This window comes from Danaus plexippus, chromosome 8, assembly GCF_018135715.1.
Source record: "Danaus plexippus chromosome 8, MEX_DaPlex, whole genome shotgun sequence".
Classification (NCBI taxonomy): Eukaryota; Metazoa; Arthropoda; class Insecta; order Lepidoptera; family Nymphalidae; genus Danaus; species Danaus plexippus.
The window spans coordinates 4,211,984-4,227,317 of NC_083542.1; the positions used below are offsets into that span (position 1 = coordinate 4,211,984).

General features: G+C 34.7%; 2 protein-coding genes across 2 annotated transcripts; both read left to right on the forward strand.

Moving 5' to 3' along the window:
- Positions 1-6,130: 6,130 nt before the first annotated feature.
- On the forward strand, positions 6,131-8,157 carry LOC116771978 (actin, cytoplasmic A3a). Its single transcript, XM_032663993.2, has 3 exons — positions 6,131-6,283; positions 6,706-7,066; positions 7,159-8,157. Exons 2-3 carry the CDS (start codon positions 6,717-6,719, stop codon positions 7,937-7,939), a joined length of 1,131 nt encoding a protein of 376 aa, XP_032519884.1. The 5' UTR covers positions 6,131-6,283; positions 6,706-6,716; the 3' UTR covers positions 7,940-8,157.
- A 4,554-nt stretch (positions 8,158-12,711) lies between these two features.
- Positions 12,712-14,971, forward strand: LOC116771349 (actin-5C). The gene is made up of 3 exons (XM_032663187.2): positions 12,712-12,871; positions 13,402-13,762; positions 13,855-14,971. The coding sequence occupies exons 2-3, from the start codon at positions 13,413-13,415 to the stop codon at positions 14,633-14,635; spliced, it is 1,131 nt and encodes a 376-aa protein (XP_032519078.1). The 5' UTR covers positions 12,712-12,871; positions 13,402-13,412; the 3' UTR covers positions 14,636-14,971.
- The last annotated feature ends 363 nt before the right edge of the window (positions 14,972-15,334 follow it).

Genomic DNA, 15,334 nt, shown 5'->3' on the forward strand with positions numbered 1-15,334 from the left:
AACCTTAAATTCAAGGTGTGACGCTAAACCCTGCACTTATAAGGATGTTAATTTCGTGCCGGTTTCGCGTCTACCACCTTGACACAGAATTACGATAACGTTTCCTTCCTTCCGACAGATGCTCCACACATGTTTACACTTGATCCACCGAAAACTTCAAAGGATTTCCTGGCATTAAAAAATAAACCTTGCCCTTTCTGAGAAACTTCTATTTTTGTATTCATTATGCTCTTATAAAGTCACGCTGATAAGTAATAGCACTAGCGACCTCATCATAGGAATAGCTTTAATAGTTATGCGTTACTAGATTATACTTATATTATTATAGCTCTTATAGAGTTTTTATATTTAAATAAAAACAAAGAGCTCCCCCGTTCTTATATTCACATTTCTCTTAATTATGTGAATGTGGGTTACGAAGCGAACGCCTTGTATGTCGTTAATGAGAATATCTATACAATTGTCTTTTAGATTTCGCCTAAGAAACTTCTAGGGTCCTTTTATGGAATATACTGAGTAGCGTGAGTTATCTGGATACAGGCAGCCCAAGGTTTCTGTAATGGCTCCAAAAATGGTGGTGTAGCGAACCGACGCGCCTGCGCGGCCGCTAGGCCATTTAAGGTTCCCGAGAGCCTTTTAGAGGGCTGGCCGCTTTGCGAAGGCAAACTTGAAATAGCTCGACAAATGGTGCATTTTACTTTATAATGTAAGATAGAAAGCGAATGCTTTATGGGATGTATAAATATCAAATTAGAGAACGGAATCAATCACGTTTTTATTAAAGAAACTCTTTTTGTAATAGTTCCTGTGTTTGTTTTATTATACTTTTTAATGAATATGAAAGTATTGCCATATTATTTTTAAAATATAAATATATTGTTTAATTTTTTTTAAGCCTTTTTTGTAACTTAATTTAATGGCTTAAGAAAGATCTTATATAGCTTGTTTTATAAAAATGTATTTTTTTTTGTTTATTATAATTCATGTAACAAGAATTTAATTTACATATTCAATGAGATGTTTTGATGTCAATAACATGATTTACCTTTCTCTTTATTAAAGAGACGATCGTGTAGAAAATCAATTCTTCGGATGACCTTAAAATAAGGATAAATAAAACGTTCAAAGACAAAGGCCAAATTTTAATTTGTAAATAAACATCCTAATTTCCTTTTTTGTCAATAAAGAAGTTTTAAAGTAAAGTACATATGTATGTATTTAATTAATTTCAGTGCATTCAAAATATATCATTTAAAATATTTCAAACTTGACATTAAATAACATTCAAATAATGTAAATAAAGATTAAAGACATTTTTAATTTATAATAGTATTTAACATACTATTTTTATTATATATTTTTTTATATTTGTTTATTATTATGAAACTGCATATAACGGAACTCGCTATCCATATAAATAGTTCAATCATTGTATTGCTTACTTATAGGCGATCGTGCGTGGAGGCATAACGTTGCACGAATTTATTAACGCTTGCAATGACCTTCAAATTTAGTAGGGGTCAACAACGTCAGTTTTAACGTATTTCGTTAAAATTATAAATGAAAATATTTAAACTATAAGTCTAAACAGACGGGAACTCTTAATAAGGAAAGTAACGTGCAACTGATAGGCTTTTAATATCACCAGAAGTTAAAACGAAAACTAAATTTTAACATGAAATTCCGGTGTGATCAGACTTCCGAGTTCCGACTGATGATAGAGATTATAATCAGAGTGATCGATACAGGAAAGGCACAGGAAAAAAGTGTCAGCATGTAAAATTTTCTTACTATGATGTCATTTGTTATAAAAAAAAAGAAAGAACTTGTTTTTAAAAAGATAGACTTTATATTTGAGAACGTTATAATGCAAACATACAATGTCTTCAAATCTTTGATTAAGTAGTTATCTTATCTATTATAGATAAGAAGCACAGTTTTTCGAATTTCTCATGGAAATGTAATTGTCTGCAGTATTGTAACTAGGTGGCTGTCATTTTAAATCTAAATTAATGCGTCTGTATTCCTCGTAAGTAAAAAAAATTATAGCCCGATTTATTATCTATGGTTTTTTTTTATAGATAATATGTATAAGTATTTTTTTTACAACTTATCTAAACCATTTACAATATGCAAAATCAGGTTCTACACTTATTTGATCACATTTCACCTTTTTTCAGTCAAGTATCCTATTGAGACAGAAAAATATTAAATCTCACATTAAAAACAGGTTCTTCTTTCTTTTAGCGCTGTGGCGAGACAAAGCATTAAATTCAAATACCCTTCACAAACAACAGAAATTATACACCATACTTACACTAAATGATACAATACATTCAAGTATACTTTGAAATATGAAGGGGTTTTATAAACGATAATGATGGAAGAATTAAGGACCCTTCTAGAACAATATTTATTCGAAATAGTTATTATTCTAACAGATTTTATTAAATATTTTTAAATTACAATAATAGTTTAAAAAAAATTACCTCACCATAACGTTATCTACAATTTAACATCGCATCATAGATTATAAATTATATCATAAATTCCAATAAGTCATATAGATAATAGAATTATATTATTAATTTTAAAGCTAAATTCATAATAATAATACTTAACTGTTGAAACATATGATGATTAATTTATTTTTTATTTTTTGGCTGAGTAGTGCACGTGTCTTTTATAATATGGGTAAAAATAAAAAAAGGCCCTTTGAGGAGAATTTAAATTAAAGTGAAATTTGCAAATAAATAAAATTACTATATGTTTTATACTTTATCCTAATATAACTAATTTATTATTTCAATTATAACAAATACTATAGAACTGATTGAAAATGTATGTATGTAAATGCCAAGCAAAGATATTGTCAAATTAAATTGACCGATTGTATAAAAAATTACATACAGTCGAGTTGAAAACCTTCTTGAAAGAAAACCTTTTGAAAATCGTTTAATTATGAATAATTTATTTAAAATGTATGTAAAGACGTGTGTCGATTTGAGCAGAAAATATTTAAAGACTTTCTATTGATATCAGTTTATATTTTTGTCTTCTTTGCTTTTTGAAACATTGAATAGATGGTGATATAATTATGGGAATGTATTCTGCGACCAAATGATGATTTTAATTTACTCCGTACGTTTTGCAACAGCGGACACACTGGCGAAGCCGCAAGCATAAATTATTATTAAAAAAAAATATACATGATTTAATCCAAAGGATTTCCTGAAAACATTTGTTAATATTAAAATAAAATACAGTTATCCTGTATTTCATGTTTCAAGGAACATTAGAATAGTATACTAAATAAATATAATTTATAACATATATGTTTCTGATTCTTAATACTTGCAATAAATGTCGGCAAAGTTATGCAAGGATATAAAAATTTATATACATATTTCTTATCTATGATATCTTTGGATAACATATTTGGATGAATAATGAAAAAGTCCATGTAAAAATTTTATATGATGAATTAAAATAAATATCAAACACTAAAGAAGTTTTAAAGTATTCAAACAAAGATATTCTTAAAATACAAACATGGCGGATGGTAAACAATAAAAAATCCTAAAACATCTGGCATGTAGGACTGTATAAAAAAACATCACCCACGACGAAAGTAGTGGGGGGTGATGTTTATAAAATGCGTTCAAATAAAATTTGTGTACATACCTACGTATAATACAAATTTTTACTTTATAATAAGAGGGTGAATTTTTTTAATAACCTCATTACATATCACCAGCTCTTGACTGCCAAACCCAGATAAAAACTTATAATTTGTTTATGGTTTACCAATCAATTATTATCGAAATAGGATAGGTATATGTTCAAATGTATCTTTCCCCATATTATAGATTCGAGGTTTGTAATGTATGTAAAGAATATTGTTGTTCCTCACATGGAAAAACCTTAACTCTTGAGCTAGACCAAAGCTACTAACAATCAAAATAAATAAAAACCATAGAGTATTGACACTTTTTCTGTAAAATATTTATTCGTCAACTATACATAGTTCTCATTAATTAGAACTATTATCATTAAAATCTTTTAAAAATTACGCATTTCGATAAGATATATTTTTCCTTATATAAAAAATGTAGTTTTGACAAAATTTTTATGACACACAGAATATAGCGTTTTTTTTCTTTAAAATAAGTGATTCCTGAACGCATTGGGTATAATTCCTTGAAATATGTTGATATTAATATCTTCATAGTTTTATCCTTAAACAGTCCGGCTTCTTATTTATTTGCTAAATATACTTCATAATAACAATGTTTAAGGAAAATACCTACAGACTATATATATATATACATATAATATTTTTAGATAAAGACCTTAAATTTTAAGATTTTGAATTCCTTATTGTTATTTAAGTATCTGTCATATATGTCAATATACGCGTTTACAAATACGTTTAGTATCGGATTTACTATATATATATACATATATATACGAATACTTTATTGACAAGAGCTCTGACTCATGTTATTGATGTATGTATGAGTCATTTATACAAATTCTTTAAGATTTCGATTACAATATTCATTAGTAGACATCAAGACCATAAAGAGTTAAAATGACATCTTATGTAATTTATTAAAAATCTAATTAAAGTTTTGATCATTGTTATGAATAAAGGGTGAGATTAAAAGCTATTCTCGGCGAACAAACAAATTTATCACACCATATAACATATAATATAAAACCTTAATGCAGGATATAAAAATCAATAAAATTTTCATAATAATTCGTGAGAAGGGCGTGGATTGAGTCAGGCATGACTCACGACGCATCTGCAGGGGTGTTCGTCGATCGATACTCGCAGACGATTGCAAACAGCTCTAAACACACTATTATATATATACAATTTAGATGCGTTGCTATCGATTTTGTCTGCCCTTACCGTGTACTGTAGTTGCTGCCCAGTATGTCTAAATCAAAGTTCAGGTCGTTATTCTATAGAAGTCATCTCAGCATAAATATTTTGTTGTTTATAATGTAACTACTATACGAAAGCTACTCAATAACATATTTAATTTAATTTTCTTGTGAAATAAATAAACTTTTCAATGTAATTACTTGTTATTAAGATTTTTATTATTGATCTGAATTTAACAGGATTTTAAAGTGATTCATGACTTTTTTAACGGTAAATCAAAATATTCTCGTGGTTTTTTATATGAATAAGGAAAAGATTCAAAATATTGCAACATATAACTCATAGGCTTATTCATACTTTCATTATTTTTTTATACCACAGTTAATATTTGAATGTGAAATGAGAGATATTAACTTTGTAGATGAAATTAACGGAATTTTAAGACTACTTAATTGTAATATATTCAGTAAGAAAGCGAGCATACAAATTAAAATATAATTTATAACACAGAACTAGCTCATCAACTTTTTTATGATAATAAATGCACTTGGAGTTATTTGGCACGACGAAAACTTTCAAATAAGAGAATCGAATGTCGATACAAACTTCGAAACTCAAAAGTAGTGCTTACAAGCAATTAAATTTAAAATAAAATATGGGTTAATACGTATCGGTTATTAGATAAATATGCCGATTCATAGAGAAAGTATGCACTTCAATGTTTCTGCGACGCGGTGAAATGTGTTAGAGAGCTATCACTGCATCAACAATACAGTCACACGATAAACATACACTTGCATTTTTATAGTTTTCTTTTGCATGATATTGATGAAATATCTAAAAATGATGTAGCATTTCCAGATATTGAGTATTATTTAGATAAATTTACTAATAAATTCATATAGAAAATGTTAATAAATACCTAAACTGACGGATGTAGATACAGCGATAAGCGTCGAGCTAATCATTTCTTTCATATCGATTTTATATCGATAAGATTCTACCGAATTTAATAATTCTTGATGGCAACATGATATTTATATTATTAATACTTTCAAGAACTTAAATATTATCTTCGCTAATTGGAAAATAGGGTTACATCATGTGCATTATTCTAATATTGAAATACGTGGCTCGGTCGGTGCGCTCGCTGGCGTCCTCTTATCAAAATCAGACTTTATCAGAACTTTATCACATTTGTATACACATCGCCATATAAGGTAACGAAAATTGTGATTGGTCGGATATCATGCCGGCCGTTCTGTATGAACTCTGATAAGACCGTTTTATATAGTTAATGCAGTTCGCAAGTTAGTCATTTTAGTGAGACGTGTCGAACGTAGCGGCTGTCACATTTACTCGGCTGTGTACTTAATACTGTTAAACGTAAGTTATAATTCTATTTATTTAAATGTGGTTTAAATAATACATGTTAAGTGTATGATTTGTTTTAAATGCGAGTTAATATGTATGTGTAGTGTCACTTTATATTACGTAACGCGATTATGTAATTATGTCAAGTGGTAATGAGGTAGCAGATTATTTTTATAATATTTTTATCAGATCGCAGATTTCATTTAAATTTAATGGAAATAGTTATTTTAAATATTGATTAAAGTAAGGCGCGGTTTACAGTTCGTAGTCTAGAGAAATCATAGGAATTCATTGATTCTTTCACTTGGTGATAAGTAAAGATGACGTGTCCAACAAATTTATTGAGTGACTTTTAGTAAAACATTATGATGATTATTTTATAAAAGTGTTGCTCGTCTGGACCTACTTACTACCTTATCCTCAAATATTTTCAGACTAATCCAAAATGTGCGACGAAGAAGTAGCCGCGTTGGTAGTGGACAATGGCTCCGGTATGTGCAAGGCCGGGTTCGCGGGAGACGATGCCCCTCGTGCCGTCTTCCCGTCGATCGTGGGCCGCCCTCGTCACCAGGGCGTGATGGTCGGTATGGGTCAGAAGGACTCGTACGTCGGAGACGAGGCCCAGAGCAAGAGAGGTATCCTCACCCTGAAGTACCCCATCGAGCACGGCATCGTCACCAACTGGGATGACATGGAGAAGATCTGGCACCACACCTTCTACAACGAACTGCGTGTTGCCCCCGAAGAGCACCCGGTTCTGCTCACAGAGGCTCCCCTCAACCCTAAAGCCAACAGGTTCGTGCACCCTCACCGAATTCTTACAAGTTGTTTTTTTTTCTTTTATTTAATAGTGCAATGTAATAATGGTTTGTATTGTATTTTTACAGAGAAAAGATGACCCAGATCATGTTTGAGACCTTCAACACGCCCGCCATGTACGTCGCCATCCAGGCCGTACTCTCACTGTACGCCTCCGGTCGTACCACCGGTATCGTGCTGGACTCCGGAGACGGTGTCTCCCACACAGTACCCATCTACGAGGGATACGCCCTGCCTCACGCCATCCTGCGTCTGGACTTGGCAGGCCGTGACCTTACCGACTACCTGATGAAGATCCTCACTGAACGTGGATACTCTTTCACCACCACGGCCGAGAGAGAAATCGTTCGTGACATCAAGGAAAAGCTTTGCTACGTCGCTCTGGACTTCGAGCAGGAAATGGCCACCGCTGCCTCCAGCAGCTCCCTCGAGAAATCTTACGAGCTTCCCGACGGACAGGTCATCACCATCGGAAACGAACGATTCCGTTGCCCTGAGGCTCTCTTCCAACCCTCATTCTTGGGTATGGAAGCCAATGGCATCCACGAAACCACTTACAACTCCATCATGAAGTGTGATGTGGACATCCGTAAGGACTTGTACGCCAACACAGTACTGTCGGGTGGTACCACCATGTACCCAGGCATCGCCGACCGTATGCAGAAGGAAATCACAGCTCTGGCACCTTCAACCATGAAGATCAAGATCATCGCTCCTCCGGAGAGGAAATACTCCGTATGGATCGGAGGTTCCATCCTCGCGTCTCTGTCGACATTCCAACAGATGTGGATCTCGAAACAGGAGTACGACGAGTCCGGCCCCTCAATCGTGCACAGGAAGTGCTTCTAAGCGCCCATTAAGACTTTACACATTACATGATGCCCTACACCGAGAGCGCCGAACGGCGGCTCACGTTACGCTTGTGATTATAAATATAAGTGCAGTATTTAAATAGGATGTAAGGTATCGTAATATGCATATTACGTAAAATAATTTTTGACAAAGATTTTAACTTATTTATTGAAGTCACTAACATTTTTAATAAATATAATTTATACCGGTATAAACATTACTTTTTATTCTACTCCTTTTGCTTTTACTAAAAAACTGTTTGACTTATCAGAGCACTATTTGAATTAGTGCCAACTTTAAAACAAAACTTCATAGTACTAACACAAAATTAGTTTTTAAATGTATTTATTTTCTGCTTGTTTATAATTAGGAATAGGATGCGAGGACCTTGCCCGTTATTTCAATATAAGGAGTTGGTTTGGTATAGTTTATTGTGCCTTGGTTGAAAAAAAGGGTTTCCCAGGTTTATATTATAAAGCTGCAAAGCGCTTAAGGTCAACCTGTTGGTGAGTGAAGTACCTGTTAATCCAGGTGTCACATCGTCTTGGGCATCATGAATATAAAAAGGAACAAACAGATGTGGATTTAAAGGTCCATCAATATCTAAAAGCGGCTCACACATCATGATAACAGTCAATAGTAGTACTAAAATTTACAAAGATACAGTTAGTTAGATTTTGTAATTTCCTCAAATCTAAAATTACACAAACTCCATATATATCCAATCGAAGTAATATATTTTCTAAGTGTTGTAATGTTTCCAAGTTTATATTAATTTCAACGAATTATGATTACAAAATATTACCATTTATCCTTTATTTTGTTATTTTCTTGAGGAAAATGAATATTAATGTTAATTAACGGGTATATTGAAAACACTTTAATAGGATATTGATTTACCAATAGCTTATTTATATAGTATTGTTATCAATGTTTTGAATAAGTTATGTTAAGGAAAATTGAAAAAGCCTTGATTGTCTTTATTTATGCGCGGCATAGAACTGTTATAGAGCGACTTTGGTGGATAAATATAAGTTTTAAGTTTTAAAACAAAGGATAATAAAATAAATAAAGTAATAGTTATACTAGAACCGATGGCATTTTGGTTCATGAAATTTTCGTTTTAAAAAACTCTACACAAAACAAATTTACGAGCGCCAACCACTTCTTGGATCTTATTTTTATCGTCAAACATTAAACATATCTTTTAAATGTAGGTACATAAAATTTGTTATCGAAAAATCTAAGGATAATATGACGCCTTTTCTCAGAACTCTTTGTCTGGTAGCGACAGACAACGCCCCTACTGGGACGTAGTAAAGAAATATGAAACTGAAATTTCGTTCTGTTTACAACGCTTACGTTATTGACCTGTAGTAAATTTCGGATGTATATTTTTAACTGACCTAGCCATCGTAAAGATGGTCTATAATTAGTAACGACACACCCGCGTCTGTGTTTCGTCTATCATGTGGCGTTGAGCCATGCATTTCGAACCAGTTAAGCTATTTCTGGACTCAGCGAAAAATGCGTATCTATAATTAAATTCGTCAAGTTATAATTAGCTAAATGCATTTCATGAAATATATGCTGAGCCGTAAAAAATACATATTGACTTATTGTTACTGCTTTTCTTTTATCTTATTTTTAGATCCGTACAATCATTTCACAATATTAAAGTGTTCTCATCTTTAAACTTGGTGGTTAGCTTACCATGTTATCAATATTTATTTTATTCATAATAGAACTAGCATCATAATTTAATCAACTAGCTAGTGCAAGGGTTAAGCAAGATATCCAAAAATAGCTGATATGCACGAGCAGACGGTGCAGCGAGGGTCAAGGGCGCGGCGTCAAAGCGATCGATGCCCCGCCGTGTTGTACGCAGACGCCGCCCGCTAGACCAGACGCTCGACGATTCAATAACTAACCATTACATTCTATATGCTTTTAAATTAACTGTTCAATTTGTCGTCTAGAAAACGCCAGTCTGCAACAATACCTTCCGTTTATATTTATCACATCTTGAACTAATTAGATGCGGCCAAAGTTAAATTTAATTAGCATGGTAATCATTTTGTAAGTCTTAATTATTATATGTAAGTAAAGTTATTGGTAACCAATTTAAATAATTGGCTTTATGGGTTAGCCGAAACGCAAATATCATAATGCTTCATATTCAAATTAAAAATATATCACAACTTTTATAACTTTGCATAAAATGCAAAATAATTCAGAAAACCTATCCAGACAATTATTTTCTATTTATAAATCCGAGTTTAAAAAACAGCATCCCTTTTAAAATAGTTTTATCAATTGCATTATAGTCTTTATTGCTACAAGTTAAAACGCATTTTAGTCTACTGGTTCCATATTGACTAAGAAATTATCAGACATATTAATATTCCTTCAACAAATATTTCAAACGCGCTAGTCAAGTTATATATTTGTTACTAATCATATTAAAATTTAGAATATTGGCAACACTGCAAATAGATATATGATGTAAAGCTTTATAATTATTTTCTCATAGAAGGACTTGAATTTTATAAACTCATGGAAGCCATTCGTTACATCGCAAGGCTGCCAACATTATGGACATGCTAATGACTCAGTTTATTGTAACTTGGTATTCAAAACGAATACATCTCGAAATACAATAGTAATTGTGATTCCTAGAGTCGTACCAAACATCCTTTGACTCATGTGATATCGCAAACGGAAGCTAATATCCAGTTTTATATTATACATTTACCTTATAAAGTTATTTTTAATATTTCTATTCTATAAAATATAGGAATTCAATTGAACTTCTCATTATCTTATACAGAATGCCTATAAATATTATTATAGTTATTTATTGTTGAAAAATAATGTTATAATTCGCTCTAACAAATTATCTATCCAAATTTTGTACCCTAATAATATGAGCAATTTATGACCCTAAATGTAATTTTTCTGCTGAGTCAAAAATTTACTGTCCTTGGCTGTTCAACAATGACCCTTGGTTTGTGAAATCGAATTGACTTGGGGCAACTTTCGAGGGTTGAGTCACCGACGTAGTACTCACTACGCATGCGCAAGTCAGCTGTGACTCATTGGATATCATCAGAGCAGTAGTTCCGATTACTTAGATATTACACATTTGTATTTACAAAAAACAATACAACACTAGTATGAGACAGGCACATGTTGATTCACTTTATAAATTATAAATATTAAACGATAAAGTATATATAAAAAAAACATTCTACATATATTTCTGTCCCTTACTACAAACTCATTCCATTCATGTAATCACTCATCGTCCATCATTTAAGTCTTTAAAACATTTAAAAATTCTGTAATACGTGAACAGTAGTATACCTGTTTTAACTAAGGCTTTGTCTCATTTTTCTTATTCAATAAAGCTGACTTAGCCTCGTCTTTTCAAAGGATTTGAACATATCTTATAATAACAAATTAAAAATTCCAAAATAGATCGAAATCATCATATTATACGCATGTTAGACTCCTTGAAAATATAAATGACTCATATAATATTATGGTTTAAGATTTCGTTAAAAATGAATTTTAGTCAATTAGAATAATCGTAATATAATTTTATGATTGTTACAATAATTTTAAATTGGATTTTTCTGTGTATGAACAAAACGAAATTTTCATTTTGTTAGCCGTTCGAACACTACGAAATACGTTTGTGTGTTATCGTCTGCTTACAGTGACCGTTGGGAGCGTGCACCAATCAGCATCTTGTGCCCATATATGGCAAAACCCGTCAACTTGCGGCGAGGAGGTCTTGTCTTGAATCCGAGAAAAAACTACATTCCAATTTCGATTTATGAACAATTGCCTGACATTAATGAAGTTCGACTGTCAGCAAATGGTTTTGTAGGTCATTTTATATGGCGTAGTAGAAAAGTAAAAATTTTGCAGGTATTAACATTCGTTGAGTAGGTGGGTGCTAATTTTGCTAGCGAAACGCTGTGTGAACTGTTCAAGTGAAACAAATCACATTCATCAACGGTCGTACGACAGACTACTTCTGAGCCGTTCGTCGTTTCTCAGCGATCAGACGTTCTCATTTTTTTTTACGTTGCTTTGATTTCTCTGTAAGTTGTTTTTAAGATACATCAGTATTTCTATATATAACATACAATTTTTAGGTTATAATTATAAAGTATAATAATTACGTCTTTTTGGGTATGTAAAGAAATTCTCTTAGATTAAAGATACTTAGCTTTTATATAAATATCATCATTTGGCATAACTATTTAATAAAATTTGAAAAAGGCATATTAAAAAGGTTTTTCTTTGATACTTTAAACCGTACGTAATATCTGCTCTTGCAATATATAAACGGTCACTTACTCAGGCCAATTGTACCTAAATGTGTTGGCACGACGCCAATATTATTGGTTATTACGATTTATTATTTTTTAAGATGGTACTTTCACTAACATAATATACTGAAATTATTGATAAATAAGAGAGAAATGTGTGTAAAAAGTTTTAATTATCTATTATTACACACAAAGCTTATCAAATGAATATATGTGAATTAGAATTGAGTGCCTTTCGAGGCTGAGGTCTGAGAAGTTATTATCAAGAAGCCCGATATGAACGCTATTGGAGCTGGCTGCGGCGTCGCGGTGAGGGGGCTGGGTGTGGGGGGGACGCGCAGGCTCCCTGCAGCGCAATACCATATATGGTAACGAAAACTCAGGATATCTCCGATTGGTTGAGAGCTAGCGGCGGTCGCGGGCCGGCGGGTAGGGGCGCCCCGATAACCAGCCACGTTTATATACTCCGGATGCCTCGACCGCTAACATTCCACGAAGTGTGCCCGAGTTGAGGTGTTGTGCAGCATAACCGAGGCTGTGCATAGCGATATTAATTTATTTATTTAATAGGACTATTTAAATTAAAGTAAGTTTCTGATGTGCATATTTTCGTGTTTTATGTGCATGCTTCGGTCTGTGATTTAGTGTTTAAGTGAGAGCGGTCAGTGACACGGAGTCGGGCCGGGCCGCATTACGCCGGTAGGGATACCGGGAGCGCCGGTTGCGGTAGGGCGTGGTCGAACCTTGCTTTCAAATTGCATTATAAATACAAGTGCAGTGATTTAATTAACGAGATTAGCATCTACTCGACTTCATGCAACCCTAGCTCGAGCCCGTTTCCGTGACTCTGCATAAGCGGTAAAACGCCACATCCGCAAAAGGTTACAACGGATTTCTAGTTAGACATAACCTTATTTGGCCGCTGCAGCGCCATCGCCCACTGAGCGTGTGGCGTGGGTGACCTCAGCAAAGATTACCAATTATGGGGTTTACCTTATATTGTTATACATTTGGCAATACCTTATTAAAATTAAGTTTTCGCAAATGGTTCAATCGTAATTAGCCTTAAGTATTTTACAAAGTTTTATATATTTTATTTTTTTAATGTATTTTCAGACTAATTCAAAATGTGCGACGAAGAAGTAGCCGCGTTGGTAGTGGACAATGGCTCCGGTATGTGCAAGGCCGGGTTCGCGGGAGACGATGCCCCTCGTGCCGTCTTCCCGTCGATCGTGGGCCGCCCTCGTCACCAGGGCGTGATGGTCGGTATGGGTCAGAAGGACTCGTACGTCGGAGACGAGGCCCAGAGCAAGAGAGGTATCCTCACCCTGAAGTACCCCATCGAGCACGGCATCGTCACCAACTGGGATGACATGGAGAAGATCTGGCACCACACCTTCTACAACGAACTGCGTGTGGCCCCCGAAGAGCACCCCGTCCTGCTCACAGAGGCTCCCCTCAACCCTAAAGCCAACAGGTCCGTGCACCCTCTACCGAATTCTTACAAGTTGTTTTTTTTCTATTATTTAATAGTGCAATGAAATAATGGTTTGTATTGTACGTTTACAGAGAAAAGATGACCCAGATCATGTTTGAGACCTTCAACACGCCCGCCATGTACGTCGCCATCCAGGCCGTACTCTCACTGTACGCCTCCGGTCGTACCACCGGTATCGTGCTGGACTCCGGAGACGGTGTCTCCCACACAGTACCCATCTACGAGGGATACGCCCTGCCTCACGCCATCCTGCGTCTGGACTTGGCAGGCCGTGACCTCACCGACTACCTGATGAAGATCCTCACTGAACGTGGATACTCTTTCACCACCACGGCCGAGAGAGAAATCGTTCGTGATATCAAGGAGAAGCTTTGCTACGTCGCTCTCGACTTCGAGCAGGAAATGGCCACCGCTGCCTCAAGCAGCTCCCTCGAGAAGTCTTACGAGCTTCCCGACGGACAGGTCATCACCATCGGAAACGAACGATTCCGTTGCCCTGAGGCTCTCTTCCAACCCTCATTCCTGGGTATGGAAGCATGCGGCATCCACGAAACTACTTACAACTCTATCATGAAGTGTGATGTGGACATCCGTAAGGACTTGTATGCCAACACAGTACTGTCGGGTGGTACCACCATGTACCCAGGCATCGCCGACCGTATGCAGAAGGAAATCACAGCTCTGGCACCTTCAACCATGAAGATCAAGATCATCGCTCCCCCGGAGAGGAAATACTCCGTATGGATCGGAGGATCCATCCTCGCGTCTCTGTCGACATTCCAACAGATGTGGATCTCGAAACAGGAGTACGACGAGTCCGGCCCCTCAATCGTGCACAGGAAGTGCTTCTAAATGCGCACAGGAAGCGCATCGCTGCCACCGGAAGCAGCCCGCGGCCCGGCCGGTCCCGCGGCCGGCTGCTCAGCTCAGGCTTGTAATCTCCGTTATTTTAATTGTACGTAAGATATTATTATTATGTAATTAAATGGTAATAGTGACGGCAGGACGGAGCGCGGCGCCGCGGGCGCGCCTCGACCGCCGGCCTCGGTACTGCACTCGCCAAAGGATCTTTTTGTAATCTCATGAATGATGATTGTATGTGCTGAAACGGATAAGACTACTTTCTTACTAGGTCATTTATAAATTATAAAATAACAAAAATACAAGAAAAAAAATCTGAAAAATTAACCAGTTTTTTCTTTATACCATTACGTCCTAATCACCCAACCTTATTGAATATTGTAATGTTCAAGAACGACTAGGTCGTTGAACGGCATTGACCGCTGTTCTAAAATAGAACTACAACCAACTTGCAATTATATCAATGTTAGCTAAAAGGAATGCTATAGAAAAGCGACTTCAATGGTACGAATATAGAAACCAAGTTTAATAAAGCTTTAAGTTTTATTATCACAAACGTTTTTAAAATATTTTTTGAGTTTCAATTATTTTCCATTAATGGCTCTAAAATCTATTTGTAGACTAATATAATTTCAACTACCTAATTAATGGGTAAAATATTTTGGTACTAATACACATTTTTAGAACGAA

Bases quoted from the DNA above. Each gene is read 5' to 3' on its own strand.
- LOC116771978 (XM_032663993.2), top strand. From the start codon at position 6,717: ATGTGCGACGAAGAAGTAGCCGCGTTGGTAGTGGACAATGGCTCCGGT. The intron at 7,067-7,158 runs GTTCGTGCACCC...GTATTTTTACAG, and splicing joins CTCAACCCTAAAGCCAACAG to AGAAAAGATGACCCAGATCA.
- LOC116771349 (XM_032663187.2), top strand. From the start codon at position 13,413: ATGTGCGACGAAGAAGTAGCCGCGTTGGTAGTGGACAATGGCTCCGGT. The intron at 13,763-13,854 runs GTCCGTGCACCC...GTACGTTTACAG, and splicing joins CTCAACCCTAAAGCCAACAG to AGAAAAGATGACCCAGATCA.